A 27,926-nucleotide genomic window follows, 5' to 3' on the forward strand; every position below is an offset into this window, starting at 1 on the left:
AAAAGTGTTCTCTCCTTAGTGAGAACACACGGATTTGTTTCCCGTCAAAGTCGTCAGAAACATTTTCTTTGTTTGGCGAATCGGAGCTTGAGTTAGCCACTCTCAAAAGAGTTTTGTATTTTTTTTCTTTCTTTCTCGCAAGCACGCACATTGACATATCCAATACAAACGTAACACAGATCACCGCATGACCCCTCTGGTCTTTTGAAAGAAAGAAAAACAGAAATTATATAAGCTTTTTGCATTCATCCTATATAAGTAAATTTACTCAACTCATATTCTACGAGACTGTCAAAGAATACTAATTCGTCCTCTGCAACAGCAGAATGACAACAACTTTCTGCTTATCCAAATCAACTTCCGTCATTAAACTTGAAACAATGAAAACCGTAAACGAAATTTCTGCTCATTAACTAAATGTACCTACAAGTGGCTTCAAGCTTTCCTAAAATTATTAAAATTTTACTATACAAGAATAGTTTATATTATCTTCAGTTCTAGAATATAGTAAAAATTGTAACTTTTGCCATATATTCCAAAATTGAATTTTTCATTTTCTTTGAAGATGTAAATATAAATACAATAAAAATAAAGATTAATCATTAAATCAGTTATATTTTGTAGCTATATTAGGGGGAATTCTATTTTTTCTTTTTTAAATGCACAGTGACAATATAATTGATAGGTCGATCATGAAGATTTCACATACAGTTTGGTTATTCAGTTCTTTGGCACTTTCAGTAGCGAAAAATAGAATGATCGTGATTTTTACTCTTCCTTCCTTCCCAATTATCTGATTACTTTTTCTGCTCCCTTGATCTAAACACCTCCTCTGACCAAATAAATGAAATAATTCTTACTGCATTTTCATTCTGCTGAAATCGCAGTTGCTACTTCTGATTCCCTCGCCAAGGCTGTTGGAGTTCTAATTTTCTATTTTCTCATACTATTTATACTTTATTATATTACTTTGCATTAATAATTACATATTGAAATCAAATTTGTGTGTGAATTCAGTCACTGAAACTAGTGTTTCAGTGACTCTAGAAACACTAGAGCTCGCTAGTGTTTTCTTCTGTATGGGTAGCATTTTTTTCTAAAGTATTGCATCTGTTAAAGTAATAATTATTATTATGCAGTATTTATAAAACGGACAATAGTACAATCGAGTTTCAAGTAACATAGTAATAAGAAGTGTTTATATAAACTTGCCTGGGTAGTTCAGTTGGAAAACCCATTGTTGAATTCCTGCAGAAAAGTCGAGGGTTCAAATACCGTAAGAAGTAAACACTTACTCAGAGTACGCTAATAGCTTCCTTGAATTTACGAGTCTGAAAAAAAAAAATATATATATATATTTATATATATATATATATATATATATATATATATATATATGGAGAGTCAGTTGTGCTGTACGGAGTTTCTCTATTTTATTTGCATTTTTCTCCCTACAAATTACAGGTTTTGTGAACTTGTCATCTTGAAGATGAATAAACGTTGACATCTGTGCAAAGGTTATTCAATAATAATTCTTGCAGAAAGATTACGAAAAGGTAAGTGAAAGATTTTAAGATTGTATGTTCTTACAAATTAGTACCAAGTTAATTAGAGTCAGTTATCAAATAAAAGCAAATTAAGGGTAAATATAGCATTGCGTTCTCTATTACGATAAATCTAAAAAAAGTTTTTTAAATGTAGTGAAATTATTTTAAAAGAGGTAGAAAACTAAGTGGATAGTCCTTGCCATGCAAAAGACTACCATTATGCTAAATTCAAATCATGCAAATTGTATTTGGTGTGGTTTGAAATTTAGGAGTCTCCAGTAACGGGGTTTTCGATGACAACTGGAGGGTTCCAGATTATTATTTCGAATTTAGTAAAACAAATAAAAAACATATTCTATCTAATAAAAAAAAATTCTAAATGTATTCTCTGAAACACAAAAAGTACAGCCAGTCTGAAAAAAAAGAAAAAAAAAAGAGTACCATATATAATATCTTGTAATGATTTGTTTTAATAACAAATCTAAATACTAGATGGCGGTGTGCTCGGTCAATGCGCAATGCTACCTGCTTCGTCATCCATAACACTCTGAGTGCCGACACAGGGTTATAACTGTGTTCACTTCAAGGGAATATACTAAGCTCGAAGGTGGTTCGATGTCTTGAGCCTGAAGTGGCAGTGGTTGTTTTGTGTCAAGAGAAGCAACATGGCTTCCGTTATAATATCGGTTAGACGCAGTTAGTGAAGTGTTGTGCTGTACGGAGTTTCTCTATTTTATTTGCATTTTTCTCCCTACAAATTACAGGTTTTGTGAACTTGTCATCTTGAAGATGAATAAACGTTGACATCTGTGTAAACGTTATTCAATAATAATTCTTGCAGAAAGATTACGAAAAGGTAAGTGAAAGATTTTAAGATTGTATGTTCTTACAAATTAGTACCAATAATTTAAAAATAATACACCGAAATTACTGCAGAATAATTTTTGTTATTCTGCAGTAATTTATTGTCTAAATTCTCTAAAAAGTATGCTTCCACACACGCAAACGAAATGCCGTGAGTGGGATTTTTTTATTTGTTTCCTGCTCTATAAATTTCCCGTCTCTCTCTCTCTCACATACACACTTTCACACTATAGAGAGAGAGAACATTTTGAGGCATATTGTCTCTATATGTAATGAGTTTTTTTTAATAACTAAAAGTTAATATTTTTGTCAAACCATTTCGTTATATGTTTAACACGAAAAAAAAAGCATTTCAAAGTATTCAAATAATTAATTAAAGTAATTAAATGAAGAACATGATTGTCAGTGTACCACTAAAGCATATCACCTGTTGGGTTAGCACCAGGAAGAAAGGGATTTATGTGGAATTCCTGCGCTTCAGTCCCAAGTACAAAGATCACATGAAGTACATCTCTATATTACATATATTCACTTTGCATGCGTTTCTTGGGAAGGAGTACATTTTCAAAAGAAGTAGGTCGTAGACACGAAAGCAGAGATCATTAGTAAGTTATAAATAAGTTCCCCTTATCAATCTCTGCTGAGCACTTTGACATTTAAACGTGGGTGACGTATACGATGCATTCGGTGACTGGCTTCTTTTGCATTATTTATGAGCGTTTTTTTTTTTCACACTTCTTTATATTATGTTTTTAATTAATTTATTTATTATTATGTTTTGTAAATATTAAGGTCAACATTTACTATATAATTTTAATACTTTTTAGAACATATCAAGCCTGAATGTAAACTATAATTCGAGATGTATTTTAAGACTGAACAGCTATAAAAATTGACTTTTTAATTTGGAAGGAAGGGAAAATAATCGAGCGAAAGAAAAAGAACGTTTTGCAGTTATATGGGTATCTGTTCCCCAAACCAATCTTACTTATCCATTTCTTAAAAACTTGGTGAATATTTCAGAGCTTGAATACTTGAGTCATTCTAAGCGGCCTTGGTTTTGTTTTCTTTTGCAAGTTCTGTATATGTTCCTGTGTCTAGTTTTCTCAGCTTTGCTATTTTTAATGTCGGCACTGTACACTGGTAATTTGCATTCTAATTTGTTTTGAAGTTTTTTTTTTTTAATGAACGGTTAAAAATATTTTAAATTCGCATACGTTCATTGAAATCGTACATACTACTTATTCTAATAACTTTCACAGGCATTTTGTGCGGAAGCCTTGAAGAAAAAAAAAAGGGGGGGAGGCAAAATATTAACAGTATTAGCTTACCGTTGGCGAAGAGGCAAAAAGTCTATCTTCTTACAAGGAAAATGCCTCGTATTTTCCTGTATCTTACTATTAAAGACTAAATAATATAGTATTGTATGTATAGTTTTATAATCCATAATACATCTAATACGTTTAGTGTTAGAAATGTGGATCAAAATAATTTTAGTTAGGTTGTATACTATTGAGCTAAAAATATATAGTAGTAGAAATGCGAATTAAACTTATTTTAATTGGTTGCGTATGATTTGTAAGTGTTATTATGACCATAAATTATAGTTATATAGACATTTTACACAATACGAAAATAATTCATATTCTACAGTTCCATTCTTTCTGAGCAAAAGGATAAGAGAGTACTTGATGAAAGTGGGAGAATCGTGCTTCCCAGGTGCGAAGATTAATGATGTTAGTGAGGCTATTAGAATGCAGAACGGTAAAGTAACGAGTTGATTGGTTTAGTGGGTACAAATGATCTGAAAGGTGACAAGTATGGTATGAAAGAATTACTAGAAATAGCAAAAGAAGAGAGGGGGGGATATGAGTCTGTTGTTACGATATTATGAGAGGCGAATTGACAAGGGCCATGATTGCAAATGAGTCGATGCGTAGTTGTGGAGGAAGAATGATATGCAGTTTATTGATGTGTAGAGCGAGTTCGATGGACGAAAGAACCTGTACATGACTGATGGTTTGCACTTGAATGGATTTGGTATTAGGAAAAAGTGCTTCTGAATTGAGATTGATGGAGTTGAGATTAGAGTTGCAAATTTAAGGAAATTAGAGCCTTCGCGCGTGTGCGCGAAGGCACCAATGAAGCAAATAACAAATCGGAATGGGATAGTCATACAAAGTAATTATACGTCAAGAAGACTACTAAGCTTCAACACTAATGCCAGAAGCATTCGGAACAAGAGGGAAGAGTTTGGGGGCTAGGTTAGTTCTTCTTGGCCAAAAGTTATTGGCACTTGCGAAACATGACTCATCTTTTATGAGTTATTGGGATAGCTGATGACAGCAGATGAGCTGCAATCAAAAAATCGAGTAGGGATGTAGTTCAATAGGAGGTCAAAGAGGTGGAAGACACCGCATTTGAAGCTATCTTGTGTGAGATAGAGGCAAAGGGGACAAAATATATTCGGTGGTTATTGCTCTAGGCTAGAGAATGCAAAGATGATGGTAGTATGCATCAGCAAATAAGTTCAATAAATGAAAGACCAGTAATAATTATGATTATTATTATTATGGAAGACTTCTGTTATAGTCAGGGGAAGGAAACTTATGCAGCTAGTAAGGAATAAGTACTCGAGAGCATATGATGAAAGGTATTAGAGGACTGAGAGTGCTAGAGCTTGTGATTGTCAGAGGATTTGTCTCTAACCAAGATGGTCATATTACAGCCAGTTAGTGCGAACGATCATGTGGTTTTGTCCTTGGAATAGCGTAATACGGAATTTTCAGTTAAGAGGGTTATATTATGTAATTACAGAGCTAGTAATTGCGACAAAATTAGAAGAATGTTTGGAACAGTCATTGAACAAGAAACCGCAGGTTAATTAATACTACATGGAAAAATGGGTAAGATGTGTTCGAAGGAGGTAGTAGACTGCATACATAGATCCAGGAGAAAAAATCAAGTAGAAATTAATGATGCTCATGAGCAGTATAAAGCACACAGGCCAGACGTGACCAGTATGGTTAAGTAAGGCAAAATCAGAGCAAGAGGAAACTGGCTGAGCAAGCCAGAGACAGTTCCAAAATCAAGAAAATTCCATATATCTAAGAAAAATCGACTGCAGAATCCATACTGTTTTGGACTACAATTTAAGTGTTAGCGTTTACGATCATGAGATGGTGGCAGAGTCCCAAGGGGGTGAAAAAAAAGGGGGAAAATTCCTCTGCATAAAGGAGGTTCCAAATTAGAGGCTGCAAATTATCGACCAACTATCATCTCATTAGGTGGTGGTCGAGGTAGTATTGGGGAAGTTAGTTAAGGGCATAATTCAGGAATGGGTAGATAGATGGATAGAATATACTGTAAGGGGAGGGGACATGGTTTTATGAAGTGTATGTCATTATCTCAGTAACTTACTCACTTTTTTTTTATACTAAAGTGGCAGCTGACTTGGATAGGAGAATGGCTGCACAGTGATACTGCTGGATTTTACATGAAACTCTAACGAAACAAATTCGTTTGGATATGAAGCTGGTGGCATGAATAAGATAATGGCTGAATGATAGACAACAGATGGTAGTTTGTGGAAGAGTAGTGCCATTTCCTGAGTTCTATTTAACTTGTACGTTTAGCTTATACATTAGTGATAACGGAAATGATCTCAGAGGAAATGTTCAGTTCTTTGCTGATGACGTGAAACTGCATAAATAGTTAATAAGGATGATGTAGAAATTTTGCAGGATGATTTAAATAGACTGACAATATGGGCAAGGGAGAAACGATTACCAGTTGTGTACATTAATGGAACTGGACTACAGGAAATTAATGAGGTTAGGGATATAGGGATGCTGGTGGACTGTGAGTTGAAGTTCAGAGATGTTATCATATCAAAGTCTTAAAAAGATAATATTATACATAAATATAAAGATAAAGAGCCAATAGGCTTCATTTTGGCGATGTAACATTATTTAAATTAAGGGGATATTAAATCCCACATTGTTTAACCGAATAAGAAACTCAGAAATCGGAATCAAAGAGTTTCATGCCGAATATAGTAAACTATAAAAATATCGGAGAATACTAGCGTAAGCCAAAGCACGTAGTTCAACGCTAGGGCAACTCGTTGCGAAGGTGGAGAAAGTTCTGATCACTATTCTTGGTATTTCCCATAATGTAAAAACCCGTCTCCTAGGAGATGTATGATGTTATACATTATGGTGGAGGGTCACTACCCAGACCGGTTTCGATCTTTATTGAGGTCTCATCAGTGAGTAGGTAGACCAAATTAATACCAAGGGTATAGCGAAAAGAACTTATATACAGATCGCCGAAATGAAATCTATTGGCTCTTTATATTTAAGTAATTTAATGGGTGCACCTTTTTGATAACTCGTATAGCAGAGTATATAAGTTCTTTTCGCTATACGCTTGGTATTAATTTAGTCTACCTACTCACTGATGAGACCTCAATAAAGGTCGAAACCGGTCTGGGTGGGTAGTGACCTTCCACCATAATGTATAACATCATACATCTCCTAGGAGATGGGTTTTTACATTATGGGAAATACCAATAATAGTGATCAGAACTTTCCCCACCTTTGCAAAGAGGTGGACTACGTGTTTGGCTTACGCTAATATTCGCCGATATTTTTATAGTTTACTATAATCGGCATGAAACTCTTTGATTCCGATCTTTGAGTTGAGTTTCTTATTCGGTTTTGAAACAATGTGAGATTTAATATCCCCTTAATTTAAATAGTATTATACATCTTTTTAAGGCATTGATGTGGATCCATATGGACTGTTGTACACAGATCTGGTCATCTGGGTTTCTTGAAGAACTGGAGAGGAGGATTCCAAGGTGAGTGACAAAGATTCCATAGGTCTATGGAATGCTAAGGACCGACTTATAAGGATGAATTGAAGATTTCTAGGTTACAGAAATTGATTAATAGACCTAAAGGAAGGGAGATTATAGAAACATAAGTTACTTAAAGGGTTTTTGCAGGATTGATACAGAGAAAAATTTTCAATAGATGACTAATATAGAGAACTGGAATCATCCCTGGAAACTAATTAGCACTGAAAGTTTGAAACTGACTGGCACTCATAACTGACCATGAGTTGTCATGAATACTTTGTGAATGAGTTTAAAGCAAAGTATGACAGATATTGTGCGAATGATGGTTAGTGTTTGGTGAAATGTTAGTGGACCTCTCGCGATGAGTCTACGGACTACACAAAGTTGCTCATGCAATAATAATAATAAGTAAATCCTCGATACTACTGGATTTTCATGCTTTGTGCATATCATTATTAATTAAGTAGTAGCGTCGCGTATGATATATAACTGAATATGTTCGTCCTGGCTGTCTGAGTGGTGTAACGCATCTGCTCTCCAACGAACAGGTTGCAGGTCTGAATCCCGCTGTGGGCATGGATGTTTGGTATCTTTAACATATATTATACCCGAGGTAAAAAAACTTTCTATATATATATATATAATTTTTTTTTTGAAAATGTTTATTTATTCAATAAAAATAATTTCTTCACTTAACATAAAAATGCAGGAGATTTTTTGTGATTCCTACTCACAAACGGTTGTAAACATATAGTTCATTAGTATCGTGAGTGGGATAAGTTATATATATATATATATTAAGTTTCAAAGTAAATTTTACCATTGATGGAAAAGGAGGCGCCTGTGCTCTTAGGACGGCCGTGTGAGGTGAAAGAAAATCTAATTTTGTGGATTTATTTAAAATTCTTCAGTGTTTGTATGTAGAAATACAGAAAAGTTATTACAGTGCATGTAAAGTCGCGCCAAGACTTATTAGTGTTATCATATGCTAGAGATGTGTGTGGAAGGGGAGGGGGGGGGGATGTTCATAAAAGAATCGTTCGAAGTAACATAATTTACATAAGAACTGCGAAGTGCAGAACGCCGATACAGTGACCTGAAAGATTCAATTATCCGTGAAAACACTTTCCCAACCTCCCCTATTATATCATGACTAACATTCTCAGTCCCCTCTCTCCCCCGGGATCGATTTAACAACGAGCATTTGATACTCGATTATAATCGAGTCGAAAAAACTCGTCACTTTGACGAAAATAATAATTATTATTGTTTGCATCTTAGTTTCTCCGATTCGTTTTGCGTGTGCTTAATTTAATAGACTAAGTTAATATTTAACTTATTTGTAAATAGTATTAGGTGACAAAAGAGGCGATTGCCCTTGCAACCTATGAGTGCCTTATTGAAATAGGAAAATTCGGCGTCATTCAGTAGAACGGGAAAAGAGAGCGGGGAATAAATTCTCACGGCGCGATTAACGCGTTGGCATAAAAATTACGCATGGGAAAACACACACATAATTTCCTCCCTAGCGGTTTCAAGCAAAATGTCCCTAGGAGAGATGAGGAACATTGTATACTTCACATTAAATTTTAATGAAGTATACAATGTAGTTCAAAAATAAAAGGGCATAATTTAAAAATGAATTTTTTAAAGCTTTTTATTTTTATAATTTCATATTTAAGGAAGTATTTTAATGTAATTCCAATTCAATTATATTTCGTAATTAATAAATGTACATCACTATGCTGCGCACCTTCTGGCGGCAGAAATATCCAAGTAATTACAAAACTTCTAGCTATAGTGATAACTTGCGATAATTAACCAGCATTCGTATTGCTATTAATTACAAGAATTATTTTAGATAACTCTTATATAATTATAAAATTATTAATATATTGATGACTATTAGTTTTGCAAAGACCACTTTTACAATCTTATTAACAGTTTAAAAGCTGCCATACTTCAATTCAGCTTTAGAAAAGCAGACGTATTTCATTAACTACTTAAGGCTTATGACTTATTACTGGGAATGACATTAATAAAATACTACCAAAATTAATTAGGTAACATTCCTTTGGAATTAATTTTTAATCTAATTTTAAATATTCATATTTATTTTGAATAATAAACATGAATAAATCATACGCTTACATGCGTATGTTTTATTCATATATTCATTTACATCAATGTTCATTCTCATAATAAAATATAATTAAACATTGACATAAATTATTCTGTAAACTGGGAAATATGCAGAAATTTCACAAATTATATGTAGCATATAAATTAAGAGATTAGGTAGGGTATAGAATAAGTAAATATTTCATTTACTATTATTTTTGCCTGCTTTCGTTTAGGAGTGATCCTTTTTTTAAAAGTCATTGGCTTTTACTCAAGAATTGTTAGGGCATTACAGATGTGTTTTAGAGACAAATATATGCAAAATAACAGAGGAAGAAAAAATGCACATACCTTGTTTGGATGTTGTTGTTTGGTTGCCTTCGTTCTGCGATGTGCATACTTCTGCTGTTAAAAGCAGTACAGTAACGAGGATATGAAGCGCCTGCGGCAAGTGTTTAACTTGCGCCCCTAACCCAAAAATGACAAAAAGTTTGAAAAATTATTGTTATTATTGTTATTTGACGCCTCCAGGGAGTCCAAAGACTCTTCGAGGGAGAGTGTGCCAACAGCATCGAACGATTAACCGCGCTCAAACTTGCTTAACTTTTTACGTGAGCCATTAGTAGCAGAGGCTCTACCAATCGACCAATCTTTGCTGGCTAAATGTAACAAGTTAAATTTTACTAAATGCAATATGTTAAATACTTACTATTTTGTGTGTCTAAAGCAGCGTATTTCCGAAATTTAAAAATACAATATAAAATAGCAGACTTTTATATCTATTTATTTATTTTTATTTTTTATACTTTTTTGCGTTTTGCGCCCGTGTCCGGGCTCCTCTTTCGCCACGCCCTCGTCACGACACTGGTTAAAAGGGAAGGGGGGGGGGTTGAGGCAAAGTGGGAGAATTAATTTGAAAAAACCCGGGTATTTTTAAAAATAATATATACATATATTATTATTTTTAAGGGCGCTTTTTTGAGGAAGGGAAAGGGTTTATGGGAAAAGGGGCCGGGGAAATAGATAGTTATGAAATAATATTTTTAAACAAAAAATATTTCGTTTCGTTTCTATACTCACTTGTATAGTTTTAATTTCAATATTTTAATTTACTTTTAAGTAGTTCAGTTTGTCACTTTGTTGTAATACTGTACTTCAAATTTCCTGCCTTATAATTCTTTTGAATAGGCTTATTAAAACGTTTTTTTTTTTCAGATGTGTGTGTCACATCGGAATTATTGTCAACAACAGCATGTTATCTATAATTTGACACGTTTTTTTTCCTCATCTGTATCACCTGATGATTCAAAATTTGAACTAATATGCATTCAACTTATGATAATAATACAACTCCAGGAGACATTATTTCTACTACTTCTGAAGTCAAAGTTTTGTCGAGGATTGGTATTATATATTTGAGTGTGTTTTACAAAATAAAGTTCTAAACGATGAGCCAGAATCATCAACTGTGGATCTTTTTATCTTTTTTTTTATCGTTTTGTTTTTTGTCTTTTATCATAAAAAGAACATAATTTTTTGGTGCATCCCCCCCCCCCTTTTTTTTTTCCTTTTGAGATCTCAAGGCATATATATCGCAGAATTTCAGATTCTAATGATTGGACTGTAATACAGTTCAAACACACTCCAATATCTTCTTGGCTGGAGAACCTCTAACCTTATTTACACTATTCCTCCACTGGTTTCTTTTCTCCTTAATATCTTTTTAATCACAGTCTCTAGTGGAAGTTCCATTAATTTTAAAAGCTGATTTATCCATCTTAATCTAATTCTGACAGGGACGAATTCTCCATGATTGCTGACCAAGCTCATTACTTGAGAAAAGTAATATTTGTTTGTTAATAAATGCATGCATTTATAAGCATTCCATTTAGGCTTTTCTTTTTGTAGACAGAAGACGTCTTAAGCTTGCGCGGCAATAATTGAGCTGTGCGTTGTATCGAAGACCGATGCTTGCTCGTCTAGTCAACGCTACCTTGGCTTGCTCGGTTGTGTGAGCTTCCAGGTCCTCGCTACAGCACTGTGATTTCATGCGCGCGCATAGCCATTTCCGCTCCCTTCACGTCGTCTTAAACACAGCCCATACGCAGTTAAAATAGCTCTTGCCAGTGAGCTTCAGCCAGCCTTTACAAGTGTTCATGTTGCTTGGGAAAATTAAGTTACAACCAACTTTTTATGACGATGTTATTGACCAGTTCATAAAGAACTGTAGGGTAGAATTTGTATTCAAGTAGTTAAATTGAAAAAAAAATAGAATATCATTTTTAAAATAAATGTTGTATTAGTATGATTTTAAATGTACATAAATTTCTATATATATAGTTTTAAATGGTCAGTAATTCATTATTCCGCTAATCAGACTTCAGTCACACTTCTCACTGAATGATAACAAAAGCAAGCGTGAATTTCAAGACCAGCATTCGCTCCTGAATTCTGGTAAGGTTTGTTGACCATATAACGGTCAACAAATTGGATTTTTTTTTTCAACTGAAATTAATTTAATGATTCTGTGAATCAAAATGCAGTTTATAATTTTATCATGCAGTAGGTAGCAGTAATACTAATATTTTAAATCAGTGTCGGTTTTGTAGCTGTTCTGACTTACAAGATAGTCAGCGAAATGGTTAGAACAGGTCTGAATACCTATTGTTACATCAGGAATACTCTAACGTTAGAGCGTAACGAATTCGGTTTGTTAGGATTCTTATTTGGAACCAGAAGTTTTTGAATTTCTCATTTTTTTAAATTCATTATTTCTTTATTTATATGTTTTTGTCACATTTAAAAATTAAGAGCTGTAATACAAGCGTGTATTCTTATAAAACTCACCGAAGGGCATATTTGAATTTTGGGTGTGAAATAACTGGGACCAAGATACTGCTGCAACTTATAAAGTTAATTTGATTCAATGGATTCACGGCAAAGGTTGGTCTATGACTTTTCCAATGCCTGTGATTTGGAGACAATCAAAAGATCACGTAAGAATCTGTTTAATTAGTATATCTCGATGTCATAGGAAAAATGATCATTTGATATATATCCAAAGTTGGAATTTGTCATAAGACCAGTGCCTCACTTTTTTTAGATCATCGATAACTCTCTACTCGACTATTGCAAGGCTGTGATGTTGATGGATATAATGAGATATTTACTTACAGAGTGGATAGGAATTCATCGTCATTAGATGAAAGCATTTAAGAAGTTGTTAGCCATTCTTATGAGTTTAGTTAACAGAAAGTAGATTGAACAGAAGGGGAAAATAGTTTCACTGCATAAAGGAGGATCCAAGACTATGGTGGCAAATTACCGACCGATCAGCATATCAGGAGTCGTTGCCAAGGTCTTGGAGAAAGTAGTCAAGGGAAAAATACAGGAATGAATTGATGAAAATGAGATACTGCAGGGGACAGCATGGCTTGTGAAGGGTAGATCATGCCTCAGTAACTTGCTCAAGTTTTATAACAAGGTGACAGCAGAACTGGATAAGGGAAATGGGCTTACAGTGATACTGCTGGATCTGGCAAAAGCGTTTGACAGGATACCACATGGAATTCTAATCCGTAAACTACAACATATGGGAATGGATATAGGGTTGGTGAGATGGATAGGTGGGTGGTTGATGGAGAGATATCAAAGAGTGGTTTATTCAGGAGTGGAGTCCAAAAGACGGCCTGTGACTAGTGGGGTGCCGCAGGGTTCTGTTCTTGGACCATTGCTGTTTAATCTGTTCATTAACGATATTAGGGAAGGATCTAAGTGGAACAGTTCATTTGTTCGCTGATGATGCAAAGTTGGGTAGGGCGATAGTGAATGCAGAAGATGTCTAAGTCTTGCAGGATGACTTAAATAGATTGGAGGTCTGGGCTAAGGAGAATGGATGTCAATTTAATGTGACAAAATGTAAGGTTATGCATTTTGGGGTGAAAAAATTAGCAGCAATATACCACATTGGTGGAACTGTACTCCAAGAGATTGATGAGGCCAGGGACTTGGGAGTGTTGGTGGATAGGGAGATGAAGTTTAGGGGACACATTGCAGAAGTAGCTAAATCAGCTCATCAACTCACTTGGTTGTTGAAAAATACCTTGACGAGCAGAGACAAGCAAGTTGTTGTACCTCTGTACCGAGCCCTGATAAGACCTCACTCGACTACTGTGCCCAGATTGGGTCACCACAGTTCCTTCTTGATGGAGAGGATCCAGAGGCGAGTGACTAAGATGATAGTAGGTCTATTGAATGAACCATATGAGAACAGGTTGAAGATTTGTGGGTTGCAGAAACTAGTTGATAGGCGGAAAAGAGGAGATATGATTGAGACATTCAAATTGCTAAAAGGATTCCATAGGGTTAATTCAGAGGATATTTTTGAGATCAGGACTGGTGGTGGGAGAACTAGGGGACATCTGTGGAAGCTGGGCAAGAGTGTGGTTAGCAGGGGTGTTAGAGCTGGGTTCTTTACTTTTAGAGTGGTGAATGAGTGGAATAAGCTGCCAGAGTCTGTTGTGGGTGCTATGACAGTGAGCGAGTTCAAGGCAAGGTATGATAGATACTGTGAGAATGTCGAATAGTTGTGTGGACATGATGTTTAGGGCCTCCCTCGATGAGTCTAAGGACTCCCTGGAGTAGCCCGAGATGATGATGATGATAATAATAATAATAATAATAAAAACAACAATCTGAACTTGCTCTTTTGTCGGGTGCATACCACGTGCAACCTTTTTGAAAGAAATTATTATTTACTTACAAGTTCTTATAACATTGTCGTGTACTTCCTCAATTTTAAAAACAAATAGGAAAAAGGTATTCACAGAGAGATTTCTTAATTAACAACGTTTTCTGAATTCACTAAGATTTTTTTTTTCTATTTGTTTTTGAATATGAGGAAGTACACAAAAATGTTTATACAAAACTAGTAATTCAATAGTAATTTCTTAAAAATGTTGCACGTGGTATTCTCCAAACACAAAAGTATGGAAATATCAAGCCATGGAAACCTTAACTCGTTTACAATCTGAGCCGTTTAATCCTTCAACAGTGGAACTCAAGAAGGTATATTTGTTGGATTTTGAAAAATGAAGAATTCGCTAGGGAAAAAAAAGTCTCACTAATATGAAATCTGAAAATTGCTAGAATTGTTGTTTGAAGGATTTTTAAACAATCATGAATCGACAAATTATACAGAATATATGTGAATATCCTTTTCTCTCTTTCCGTTAAAGTTGTAGACCTTTCGTGCATGTCGTGTGTATTATGGGTGATCAAGTACTTCGGATATGCTATCAGTCGATCACCTTATAACAAAGTAACTCATGAGCGAAGCCAGTAAGTCGCCGAAGATTCACTTCTGTTATTCTCACATGGAATTCTTTTCTGAAGACCTTGTTGAAATTAGTGATGAACAGTTTGCCCAGGACATCATGGTAATAGGCATCGAAAATGGAATCGGAGACTAGTGCATTATGTTACTATTAGATTTTAACTGAGATAAGTGAGCGCGTGCAAGAGGAAACAAAGTACTTAAACCGTTTTCTGTATATTATAAATATAATAAAATATGCAAGTACTTGAATTATCGCTGTTTATTTTATATTTCTTTTTCGTTTTCCCAACATTGTCAGTTCTATATTGAAGCCTTCCAGGCTCTCGCTTAGTTATTAAAATTTTCATGTTTGCACATATCTTTAATGTTCTACAAATCTTTAATGGCTTGTAAACATAAATATCCTTCTCTTTAGCCTTTTTTTTTAAAAAAAAAAAAAAAAAAAGTTTGATTTGGAAATCAGTGCACATGATTTAATATGGTATCATGATTTAATGTGGTGCACATGATTTAATATGGTATCAAACGTATTATAAGACTCCTTTCCTAAGCAGTTTAGGGTAAGCTTATTGTGAGTGACAATTATATATAAACATTTGCGATGCATTTGCTTCCTAATATTGATAATCCATTTGGTGTTCCTACGCCCAGCTTCGATTGTCTGTTCTTGAAAATAATCAGACCTTCGTTCTGCTTATGTGATTTAGATAAAATGGGAGGTTATATGTTTTAAAAGCGTGCAAAAAAAAAAAAAAATAGACTGTAATTAAATAAAGTAAATATGTCAGTGCGAATTATTTACTATCAGATTATTTGAAATTTTAAGAAATCAGTTATCACATAAAATAATTATTTTATCTTGATCTCAAAAGTCAAATCGGAATTCTAAATACCAGCCTGGCAACCTAGTGGACAGTGTGGCTTTTGCAACCAATAGACTTCTATTTCGAATCCTACTATGGCATACATGCTAGGTGGTAGATTATTATTAACGGGTATCTTCATGGAGTCAAAAGATCCCTCATCGCGGGAGGCCCACAGCATAACAAAGTAACTTATAACAAATATACCTATCATACCATCTATTATCCAATCAGAATTTCACTATGGGAGGCAGAAGCTACCAGTAATCACACAGTACCGATCATAACCTTAAACTAATTCACTGACGAAGAACTAACAACAACCGCAGGCAACCAATTTCACTCATTCACCCTGGTAGCAAAATATCTAGGCCTCGCATTCTTTCTAATTAAATGTTTATTCAACTTCTAATGATGACCTATAGCGAATAATAGCGTCATATTCATGCTAATATTGATTCTTTTCTCTTTTTAAGAAGATCCACAAATAATTGTGATATACAAGCTGGAGCAGTGAAATCACAAGCGTTATAAAAATCTTATTAATTTATTCGTTGTTAAGGAAGCAGTTAAGGATTTAATTACTGATAATGATATCGTTAAGTAGTAGTAGTACGTTAATTACTTAATAAGGAATTACTAATAATATCCTTCTCTTTAGCCTTTTTTTTTTAAAAAAAAAAAAAAGTTTCATTTGGAAATCAGTGCACACATAAAAAGTAGCGAATAGCTTTGAAAACATCTGCATCGTAAAAACCTTAAAAATAGTGCGGATTCATGAAAAGTTCTTTGAAGGTTCTTGTCTTTGTTCAGACGTCAGGTAGGGTGGGTACTTGGCGTATCCGAATTGCTTATATGCTATATTAAGTTTTGTCATTTAAGAACTGGTCTGAACTACGCAGATCTATCATGCCGTTGACCATAATGTTGTGTTCGTAGTATTTCAACAAATAAAGAGTTTTTTCTACTGCACGTTTAATTAGTACAGTTGAAGTGTAATTGGATATATTATATCTTAATATTTTTAAATGCTAATTATAATATTATAATTTAAACGTGAGCTTTATATTTAATTCTAAAAATTACAAAATTATGAACAATAGGATATGTTAAAAATTTTAAATGAAATTTAATTAAAAATATTAAAAATTAATTAATGAGGAATTTAACATCTCTCTCTCCTCTAAATTTCACTGTCAGGAAAGTCGCAGTAGTTTCTTAGTAGCGGTTAACAGTCTTGGCAAGCTATTATAATGTATTTAGCATATAACTGTAATTGCATATGTGGTAACAAAACGATGAGGAAATTCATCCTCTGTTGTCCTGTTTTATATGTTTAATGAGGTGAGATGAATTATTTTTATTCAGCATAGGCAAATCGTTTCATTTAATAAATTGAAGTTTCTGGTGTGTCAACGTTGCTAGTTGAATAGAACACTTTACATGTGTGTGTATGTGGGTGGGTGGGTGTTGGCAAGTCATGAGGAAGAAAAAACGAACTTCTTGAATAGCTGAAGGCGGTTTCATTTTGAATTACTGCCGAAGCAAGTTATCGCTGTGAAGCCATTGAGTTATGTTCTCTTAACTGCGTTGTTCTTCTTCTTCTGACCTGTTTGTCTGCTTTGCGGAATGAAAAAATCCAATTTTTTTTGGAAGCTTTTCAGTTTCGTATGAGACCGGATAACACACGTTTAGAAGGAAAAAGAAAATAAGTAAATGGCTGGAGACCGTAGTCTTCGAGAAATATAATGTAATGAACACTACCCCAGAAGTCAGAGGTAGGTGGAATGGTTACCTCAATGAAAAAGGACGAGAGGTTGGTTCGGTAGGTTTAAATCTTTGTAAATGGATATTGACCAACAGCTTGTGTTCTAGCAGGCTAAGAAGCAGCCAATTCAGAACAACAACGCCCATGAAATTATCTATGGAAAACGCAAAAACGGAACACAATGAAATGATAAAAATCATTTTTCTAAATTTGGGTTACTTTGGGATTTGTAGAGGTTTAGCAGCTGTACAAGTAAGAAGTGGTGTTAAACAGGAAAGGACACCAAATTAGAAGGAGTCTATGGATATCATCGAGTTTGTCCCAGGAAGAGTGTAGGTTAGCTCAAAAAAAAAAAACGATCTTGCCTTGGAAATCTGCTTATTATTATTAAAGATAAGGTGAATAAGATATTTTTCATGTGATTTCGTAGTATTTATGTTAAAGAGGTTGTTGGTTTCACTGGAGAATGGCAAGTAGACCAGTGTTTAATGCATTGGTCATTGAAGATCTTGAGGATGAGCAGTTATGAAGATAGCTTATGTTCTTATATCCTCGTATGTTCTTTCTTGTGATTATATCAGTTTCTTTAATATCATTTTTGTTTTAGGTATATTCGATTTGGGAATGCAGATTTTTATTAATATCTGACCCACACACGAAAGATCACAAGATTTATAGTAGATCAGTGCCGTGTGTGGACAGATACGATACTTTATTTCACCTCTTTTCTTATTTTCCCTCCATTTGTGAGTAATGTAAAATAGGTACAGTTTGTGTACTTCTGTTATATCTTCCTGAGTGGGCCAGTGCTATGGGTTCGAATCGTATTCACTGTAGAAATGAGCACATGTGAAGTGAAAGTTTAGGAGATAGCTGAGTTTCATCTCCAATACTTATTGAATAAAAATTGGCTGGAAAAATTTATCATGGTTATTCTCTAGAGTAGGATATATTTGACATTTCTCATTCTAACCCTCCCTCCATATTTGAAGGATTAGTGTTACGTGTTTACAAATGTTTAGTGGGTGGGACTGTCATAAAATTATAAAGTTTTGGAGCTTCTAACATTTATTGAGAGAGAGAGTCGATGTTTGAGAGTACTGTTAAAAACAATGACATCTTGAAAACTGTCATATTGCTGTTTATGAGTATAATATACTTTATGTAATAAAGAAAAGATCCCATACTTTATAAAATTGACAAACAGAATGCATTTAAATAAATAAAAATAAAAAAAACTGGATGCGATATATTCTCCTCTTTTTTTACAAGTTGCTACTGCAGGCTTTTTCTCATTGAGAAGTTTTTGTGGTTACCTAAATACATTCAGTAAGAGTTAATTTGTTACAGTATAACAGTTGGGGGAAACTGAGTCCCTCGACTCTTCCACGCCCTTTGGTTCACATGTTTCGATTGTTGCTATTTATCGTGTAAAACAGTTGCGCCTGTGCCCTTGACACTGGCTTCGGTTGGTAACCATGGCAACGGCTTGTTTTCCCATACTGCGTTAGAATGCCGTGGAGCGACACCGAGATTACGAGTTATTATGTAGACATTGTAGAGTGTGGAGATCGTGGGAAAGGTTTTTGTACGCGTGCTGCAGTGGCGGGACCCACTGTGTGACACGCTTGCTGCAGACGGTCCAGGCGTGGGATCGGTGGCAGTGTGGGAAAGGCGACGCAGATGGTTGTGGCGGTAGTCTCTCCTTTCCCACACCCAAGTTCTGTAATTCTCATAGATTTCGATAAGTCGGTCCAAAAAAGAAAAAAAAAAAACTCACTGACTTCCGCTCTTGTAGTTTGAATAGAAGTCTGACAGCCAATGGACGTTATCTCCAGTAGCCAATAAAAATTCCCACCGCAGTCTCGCCTATATAACAATTGGAGGTCGCCGTACTTCCGTCAGTATCACCTAGGTGAATACGGTTATTGCATGCGGTTAACTCGGAGCTGCTTCAAGTTGCAGAGATATACCAACCTTGTATTAATTGTTAAATGTTCCGAGTTAGAAGAGGCCTACATATGGCTTACCGCTTCACTATTTATTGAGGTAAAGTTTTATTTAATTATTTAGTTCTTTTGGAATATATGTAATTTGAGTATCAGCTGTTGCATATCACAATTCTCCGTATTAAAAAAAAAAAAAAAAAAAAAAAAAAAAAATATATATATATATATATATATATATATATATATATATATATATTGTTGAAACGTAATCGCTCAAATTGTACGACAGTGGACCAGAATTTTGTTAGTGGAATTAATATTATATTGCAATAATAATGCGTGCAAGTTCTTGTTTATGTATATCAGCAGAATAACTTTCGTTTGAATAAAATACTGACACTTGACATGATTTACTTGCCAAGGATTCTGATAACTGTAGAATCATTTTATAACTTGTTGAAAGATGTTTTAATATATTTTAATAGTGTTAAAATATATTAAGTTTTAATATATTTTATTAAGAAGTTTTATTTTCCATTTCTTCATACGAATTTGACCTATAATCACTTTTGGCGTTTGTACTAAAGTTAATTATGAGCAAATAAAAATTAAAGTTCTTGGCAAATAATCGAAAACTATGTAGCTTCGAATCCGGCTAAGAACATTTGTTTTCCCTGCACTTTTTTTTACATTTTTGGTACAAATGATGGAAGATTGTAAACCTATTTGTACATTAAGTACTGTGGATGACTGAGGGAATTATTAATCAAACACAATGCTACCCCCCCCCCACACACACACACACACGACTTTAGACCTCCAGTAAGTGATGATAGTTTCACACTGGGCGACAAAAATCAACTACTATCTCGAAAATTCATTCACCGTCGACATGTATATACAGTGATTTCTAGTCCACAAACCTGTGGGTGGGAGAGAGAGGCGATGTCATTCACACCAACCAGGCCAGCGGTGAATTTTAGTGTTGTTAGTGAGTCGATTATTATTCTAGCTTGTGAGGAATATTATATCTTGTAAGACTTGCCCTTTATCTTCAAATAGCAGTATTTCTATATACCAATTTCTTATGTATTTTGTAATTGAGGTGAACTTTTTTGCAAATGAATAACGGGATGGTCATGTCTTCGTATTTAATTTTTTTTATATCACATCGGTAACTACTACCATTTCGTTTTAATTTACTGATTTATTAACTGGGTGCATTCTACGGAGATGCTATTGGCAGTGTGATTGTACTCCATTCAATAGAGGCTACGTGAAAGCTAACCTGGATCCGTGGGAAACTGCTAGAGGCACGTGTACGTGCGTGCCTGAGCACGTGCGCTCCCTAACAAGTAAGTGGTTCTCACGAGAACTAGCGTGCGGGATCCCCAGGCTTGGGTGAAGAGGGGGAGGAGGAAGGGGAAAACTGCATAAAGCGAGTACTGTATATTGTAGTCAGTATGAACTAGGTGGCGGAAAGCGGAGGTTGGCGAGGCAGCGGGAGGTGGTAACACAGCTGTTTCCACTAGTATGAAACGTTCTCGGCCGAAAAGTGGTTATATCATTTTGCTATATTCCAGTGTTCAGTATGCTAAACTATATCAGTTGAAGATACTGTTTTTAGGAAAATTTTATCAGGTGGGATATTGATGTAGAAATCCTTTAACTTAAATGTAATCTTAATAGTTCGTAATGATATATTTGAAGTAAATTATAAAATTACACCCTTGTTTTAACATGTTTATTAGTTGAAAATGTTTGTTTATAAGCTGTTTTTATTTGCAGTGAATACCAGAGCCAGGAAGGATGACAGCAAACGACTTTAGTTGAATACGCCTCAAGATATTTACAAGATGTCTTTCTGCGTGATTCCTGCCATGTATATAATATGGATAATTGTTCTTGTGTTATTTATGACAGAAATTTTTGTTATTGCTGCAACGCAGTGTAATGATATTGAAGGTGGACCTTGTTTGGAGTCTGATGTTACTAGTTTTCCCGGTCACTGGCCTGTTAGTTACTGTCGAGTAACAAATGTAGCTTTTAATCTTGGTGAAGGAACAATTAAAGTTAATGCTGACAGTTTAAGTGATTTGGACAGGTGCTTTAAAACGACAGATATTTGGAAATTTTCTCCGCGTGTCGAGAACGGGGTGAACGACATGAATTGTGATCAGACATTTACTAGGGGACAGTTATTTACTGTGTACTATTACCACGGCAGCAACTACTTCCATCTACACTACGATACTCTCATCCCATTATATGCTGCTTTGTATCAGCAAAGTAACAAGATTCCAGCTGTTAATAAGGATACCGTTCTTCTTCCAGCAGTGGAAGCTACTAGAGGAGAGGTACGTTTATACTTCCATTCCTTATTACTGTTAACGTGATCCAAAGTAATATTTTACATAGTCTGTCTGGTAGTTCTCTTCTAAAACGTAATAATGTAATTTAGTATACATTTAATATTTGTAAATGTAATGTTTATATTTATAAATTACTTAATTTGATTTACAAACTTTATAATTTATAAGATAGTCGTCTGTAAAACTATGATGTAATCTTTACCCCCCCCCCCCAAATAAAATTCCTATCTGAGAGAGTGTTACTTTTTAAATAATGCTATGACCACTTTTTAAAATTCTTATCAGTGATATTTCTTTATAACTTATTTGATTGGAAAACAAACATTGTTTGAATTATTGTATTTATTTGTTATAGGGTTTAGATTGGGAAACTGATGCCTTTATTGACCCACAGAGCTACTGGATGCAAATGCTTCAAGTGAGTATTACTATAGGTTTATTTATTTTTCTTTGACGTTTAGAAGTAATACTAGTCAAGTATTTTAAACATTTTGTTATAACTGTTAATAATTAGTTATCATCATCATATTCCCGGTGGATAATTGTTCTTGTGTTATTTATGAGAGAAATTTTTGTTATTGGGGTCTGATGTTACTAGTTTTCCCGGTCACAAGCCTGTTAAGGCCGTAACATCAAATAGTGTGCAGATTAAAAATTAGTAAAAACGAAAAGCAGAATACAGAAATATTTAACAAAAATTTAAAAATTTATGCATGATTCTTGGTTTATCTATTCGTAGAACATGTAACTGAACAATCTGAGTTAAAGTATTCGAATTTCGTTTATTATAGGCTTTATATTGCGTATGTATATAAATTTAATTAACTCATTTTCTCTCTTTTTTTATTAGACTGTTTCTGGAAAACATCGAATTCTCCCATTAGACAGAAGACTTGCAGCCATTAATAAAACAATGTGCTTTAAGGAAGCATACTTTGGGGTGAGTAGTACTTGTTAATTGAGAAATGCTAAAATTGTGAATTTAATTTTTAGTATTATTGTTTATTCTGGTGGTGCATGTTTAAAATGAATGCATATTTTTTTCCATTCTACAGACTCCCCGAGTGAATTACTCCGATTCTTCTGTGTTAAATTCCTACATTTCATTTGTGAAAAAAGCTCTGAAAATCCGTGATGGTCCTATCAGGCAAATTGGAAAACTCAAAATAGGACTGATACACAGGTATGTAATGCATTCCCTAAATATAGTACAAATAAATATTTTTAATTCTTTTAAAAAAGCAGATTTTTCAATAAGTTTATATCCAATTTATTATTCAATTTTTGATTAAAATTATTAAATTGCTTCTCCTTTTAAATTTCTTACAGAGAAGGCAGGAGGAGGATACTAAATGAAGAAAAACTGATCAAAAGCGTATCACCATTTGTTACACTGGAAGCTGTAGATTTTTCTAAGATGTCTGTAGAAGAACAGGTAAGAATAATCACTGTTATGCATTTTTAATTGATATTAATCACAGGTTAATGTGTAGCATAAATAAAAATAATACTTTTCTGAACTATCCCACAAAGATTTGTGGTTCAGTTTATTCAAATCTGGCATTCATTTCAAGTGTAGTTTTCAGATGAATGACACTTACTGACACAACATTAGTCTTCCAAAAGTTATAACCAAACAGAATGAAATAATGATCTAGAATTATTTTGTGTTTAATTATTAAGCATTTAATGTTGCTGATTGTATGATGCACAGCATTAAATATACTGAATCCAAGTACTGATTTGAATTGTATTTTTTGGTGAAGCAGAATTATTAGTATTTTTCAAAACATGGTAAATTTTATATCATCTCATCTTCCCCTTAATATGTTATGCTCACTATCTTATCACAACCAAGTAACTTGGCTTCATAGAAACCTAATTAACCCTTTGACAGGCAGTTAGTTTTATCTATATAGTCTGCCATGGCTTTTAATCACATGTAATCTGTGACCAGTGTTTGCTGTCTTGGGAAATGAAAAAATTGAGTTTTTGGGAGTAAAACTATTTCACTTATGAGACTGGCTAACTCACCTTTAGATGAAAAACTCTAATAATGGTTTTCCATGTTATAAACCAGATTCAAATTGAAATCATTATAGCCAAAGGGTATTGTCATTATAGACTGAGCTATAATCTATCAAATAGCTGATCTTACTTATAGACTTTCTCCAGTCACTTTGTCATAGGTGCTCTTTCTCTGCATCAGAACTATTTGTTAGAGTATATGCTACCCATAGGCAAGCACTATTTTACCATTTTTGATTCAAGAAAATATGTAAAAATTAAAAATAGTGTTTTTAATGATACAATTTTGGTGGTTTTACACATTTATCTTAATTGCTTAGTGAGCTACAATAGCCCTGCACTGCATTATGTTTTTACATCTATGGGGATAATTTTTTTTTTCCAGTGAACCAGCTACTATTCCTTCAGTTTCTTCTAATCTTTTAAGAACGTGAGCAGCCAGTGGTTAGCATCCATACACAGTTGAATTTCAAACATTGAACAACTTCTTATCTTCCTTCATCTCATCTACCTCCTGCTCTTTGGAATAGCCTATGACATGCTGATTTTTCCAATGAATACCCCCAAAAATTTCAAGAAGCTCATTAATAGCTTCTTCCTCTCTCTCTGTGTAATAGTGGAACATTTCACATGGGTCACTTGACTCCATGGGCTGATGATGATATAATAATGAAAGTTTTATATTCTTCTTTTTCAAATAATCCATACCACTTAGAAAATTAGGTGTAATCTATGAAGAAATATGCACTTAAAAAGTATGATGTTAATAATAATATGGAATCAAATAAAAATATCTTAGTCTAACAATTTTATTTTTTTTTTATAGATTTTAAAAGTTCAGGAATACAGTGTACTGATTGGAGTTAATGGTGCTGGATTAGCAAATGCCTTATACTTACCTAAAGGAAGTGTTGCTGTTCAGTTGGTTCCTTATAAGGTAAGAATTGTTTATTTGTGATAGTTCATTCATATTTCCTATGCTAACTGATAAATTAGAATTACTTTATACTGAATACTCAATTTTTTTTTTCTTCCTGGATAAATGTTTACTCTTAAAAAAAAAAACTCATATCTATAGCCCATTGTTTACTCTAGTTATACTGTAAATCATCCAGTATAACTGGAGCAAATAATGCAACATACTAAAAAAAAATAAAAGCCATAACCTGTGTCCTCTTTCATAACTAAAGAACAAAATTCTACTTTACTTTTTTTTTCATTTATATATAAGTTTAGCTTTATTAATATAAAGGGATGTTGTATATCTTAGCAAATAGAATAATGAAGCTAGCTGATTAAAACCCTTTTGGTTTGGAGAGGAAAAAAAATTCTAATAGGCAGATATATAATCTGTGTTTTAGAATAATTCTGTATTAGATAAGCAAATGTGTTTTTTAAAAGGAATTCAGTCTTGAATTTTCTAACATAATCAGAATGCTTCATTGATACATAAAACAAATTTAAGCTAAAAATAAGTTAAGATTAATCTGTCTTATTTGTTTTATGAATTTTAAAAATTATTATTATAATTTCTAATGTATATATTTTTTACTTTTTTTTTCCCCCATTAGGCCCAACTTAATGTAGAGGAATTTGCAAATATGCTTAGATCTCGTGGACCCTATTTAGAATGGCACAATACTCATTCAGAATTAAATCATCCTGCACCAGAAGATCCCTTCAGTAATGCATCCGACACAGAAGTTAGAGTGGAAGAATTTGTTGGCATTGTGAAAAAAGCTGTAAAACTTTATATAGAACATAGGCGAGAGACATGATTATTCTGTTAAACATTTTAAAGCAAAATGGTCTCATACCTTCATAGTTGAAGATTTTAGTTCTTTTTTGGAACTGTGTAATTTAATTCACTATTATTCTATAAGCATACCTGTTCATAGCGAATTATTTATTTGATCACTTTTGTACATGTTATTTTTTCTTCATTTAAAATCAGTAGGGACATTAAGAACATGGAAGGCAGTTTATCTTAAATAAGTCTTGACCAACTAATTATTAATTTGGATTATTTTTTAAAATTTGCATAAATGTATAAACATTCAGTCAGTTAAAAACAAGGAGTAGTTATTGCTTTGGCTATGTGTTCTGAAACTCGCTGCACAAAATATGTGTTGTCAAATTCATTTTTTTTTTTATATAAATGATGTGTGTAGGTTGTATTGTGCACTTTTTTGTTATCTGAATTATTTTTTGTGGATTGCATATGAAATACTCAGATTGCCATAGTGTGTCATTCAGTATGGTACTTAATAGCATACATGGATGTATTGATTTGGCAAAACAATTAACATATATCCTATAATGAATTTTTAAGAAACACTGAGCATGAATAATGCACAAAATTTTCTTACTATACTATAAAATTTAATTATTTGGCTTTCCTGTTATACTCAGTGTTTTGATTTAGTATAGCACATATTTAAATGCTCAGTGTTATTTATCAAAGCTGTTAATTTGCTAATAGAAATAGACAGTTATTGTAAAATTTAAGTTTTACAGTAGTATGGAAAAAAAATTATTCTTAAAGCATTAAGTCAAGAGTGATGTACATATGTTTTTTTTAAATTTAACTGATGCCATTTTTTACTTGTACCGTTTGAAGACGCACAAAAGCTCTAGTATTGTCATACAGCATACATACACTCTTGCTTAAACTTAAGAATCTACTAAAGCCATAAACAAAAGGCACTGTCTAGTTTTTTATTGTTATTTTTTTAGCATTTTTGTAACTTAAGTTTTTGAATATATATAATTAGAAGGTTGCTAAGATATCTGTTAATTTGCCATTTTGATGGCTGTTATGGTTAAAAAAATTAAGGGATAACTTGAGCTTGTACTGTCTGATCAAAATCTCGTTGACATGTTTTTGCCCTTGACTTTGAGTAGAAAGTTTTCAAATTTGTACAAACAGTAAGTTAAAAAATGATATACACACCCCTTTTTTTTTTTTTTTTTATTCTGCTCCTGTTGAGTAAAATGAGCCAGTTTTTGGCCTAACAATATTGTCTATATTCATTTTATTACTGTTTGTAAAATGTGTGAATGTTAAACTGTTATTTATCTTGAATATTTAGAAGTATTTTGCATATTTTTGAAGAGTGGTTGATACAGCTGGACTGTTTTTTTATTATTTTTTTTTTATTAATACTTATGTTTTTATTAAATTTCCATAATTTGCTTTTAGGTATTTCAAATACTGAAATTATGTTACTCTCTTTACACCAAATACTGTTGTAATACATTTCATAGAATAGTGTTTTTGGTCTTTTGAGATATCAAAAAAAAAAAAAAAAACCTGCAAGATATCAAATGAGTAGAAGTTGAATCTATGTTGTCTTTAACCCTGAAACTTTTTTCAGAGCATTATTTTTATAAAATGCCGATTAAAACTTTGTTAGCATTTGATTTGAGACTTTCCTGTAGCTTGTATGAATGTTTAGGAAAGGGTACACAAATCAGTATCGTAAATCAAACTGTTCACAACTCATTAATAAAACGTTTAAATGTGTTATTTTAAAACTGTTAAAGTCTGCCCATCTAAATAAGGTGTGATGTAATATAATATAAAATGCTTTTGAAATGCCTTAAGAGAGACATTCCAAGGAAGGTTGTGGTCTGTGTTAAACTTGTGTTGTCTTAAAAAGTGCCTTAACTATTTTATTGTATTTATATTTGTATAAATTTACTTTTGTATATTGTTAAGTGAATCAATTGTATCTGATAGCAATGCCTTTTAAAATAAAATTATATTTTATGCTTAGCTTTGTGTAGTTTCTTAAATATAAATTAAACATTCAAATGAAATTCACAAATGGTTATTAGCTTACATGACCAATCTTATTTTATAAAATTATGTTTTAAAACTAATATTATGTAATAACTTTTTATTCTAAATTTAAAGTATTCATATTTGGTCATGAAGTGTTAAAATATAAGACTTATTATTATTGTTTATGTGACCATAGGTTTTTTAATTACTATACTATATATGTTCATATAATAATGCCTACCAGTTTTGCTAGCAACTGTCTAGCTTTCTCAAGGCTTGAACGGTAAACACAAAAAAATGATAAATGCACAAAGTATAAAGATTACAAAACCATTAGTAACTATAAGGTAGCTAAGTTGATACGTTCGTGTGACAATGTCAGCATGTATTTGCGAGTCTGTGTCCTGAGCACGTGTTATATGATT

At 33.3% G+C, this 27,926-nt stretch overlaps 1 protein-coding gene across 2 annotated transcripts; it reads left to right on the forward strand.

Annotated features, from left to right (window-relative positions):
• Positions 1–2,159: 2,159 nt before the first annotated feature.
• Positions 2,160–27,492, forward strand: LOC150099724 (protein O-linked-mannose beta-1,4-N-acetylglucosaminyltransferase 2-like). Of its 2 annotated transcripts, none has more exons than XM_090403875.1 (8): positions 2,160–2,403; positions 21,103–21,671; positions 22,042–22,104; positions 22,537–22,626; positions 22,742–22,869; positions 23,016–23,121; positions 24,541–24,651; positions 25,286–27,492. In XM_090403875.1, the coding sequence occupies exons 2-8, from the start codon at positions 21,171–21,173 to the stop codon at positions 25,490–25,492; spliced, it is 1,206 nt and encodes a 401-aa protein (XP_090260001.1). In that variant the 5' UTR covers positions 2,160–2,403; positions 21,103–21,170; the 3' UTR covers positions 25,493–27,492. The 2 variants fall into 2 exon arrangements, with proteins under 2 accessions (XP_090260001.1, XP_090260002.1); XM_090403876.1 differs by lacking the exon at positions 2,160–2,403 and adding an exon at positions 20,848–20,955.
• The last annotated feature ends 434 nt before the right edge of the window (positions 27,493–27,926 follow it).

This window comes from Typopeltis vanoorti, chromosome 14, assembly GCF_054136105.1.
Source record: "Typopeltis vanoorti isolate ZY-2024b chromosome 14, IOZ_Tvanoo_1.0, whole genome shotgun sequence".
Lineage (NCBI taxonomy): Eukaryota > Metazoa > Arthropoda > Arachnida > Uropygi > Thelyphonidae > Typopeltis > Typopeltis vanoorti.

Bases quoted from the DNA above. Each gene is read 5' to 3' on its own strand.
- LOC150099724 (XM_090403875.1), top strand. From the start codon at position 21,171: ATGTCTTTCTGCGTGATTCCTGCCATGTATATAATATGGATAATTGTT. The intron at 22,105-22,536 runs GTGAGTATTACT...TTTTTTTATTAG, and splicing joins ACTGGATGCAAATGCTTCAA to ACTGTTTCTGGAAAACATCG. The intron at 22,870-23,015 runs GTATGTAATGCA...AATTTCTTACAG, and splicing joins AAAATAGGACTGATACACAG to AGAAGGCAGGAGGAGGATAC.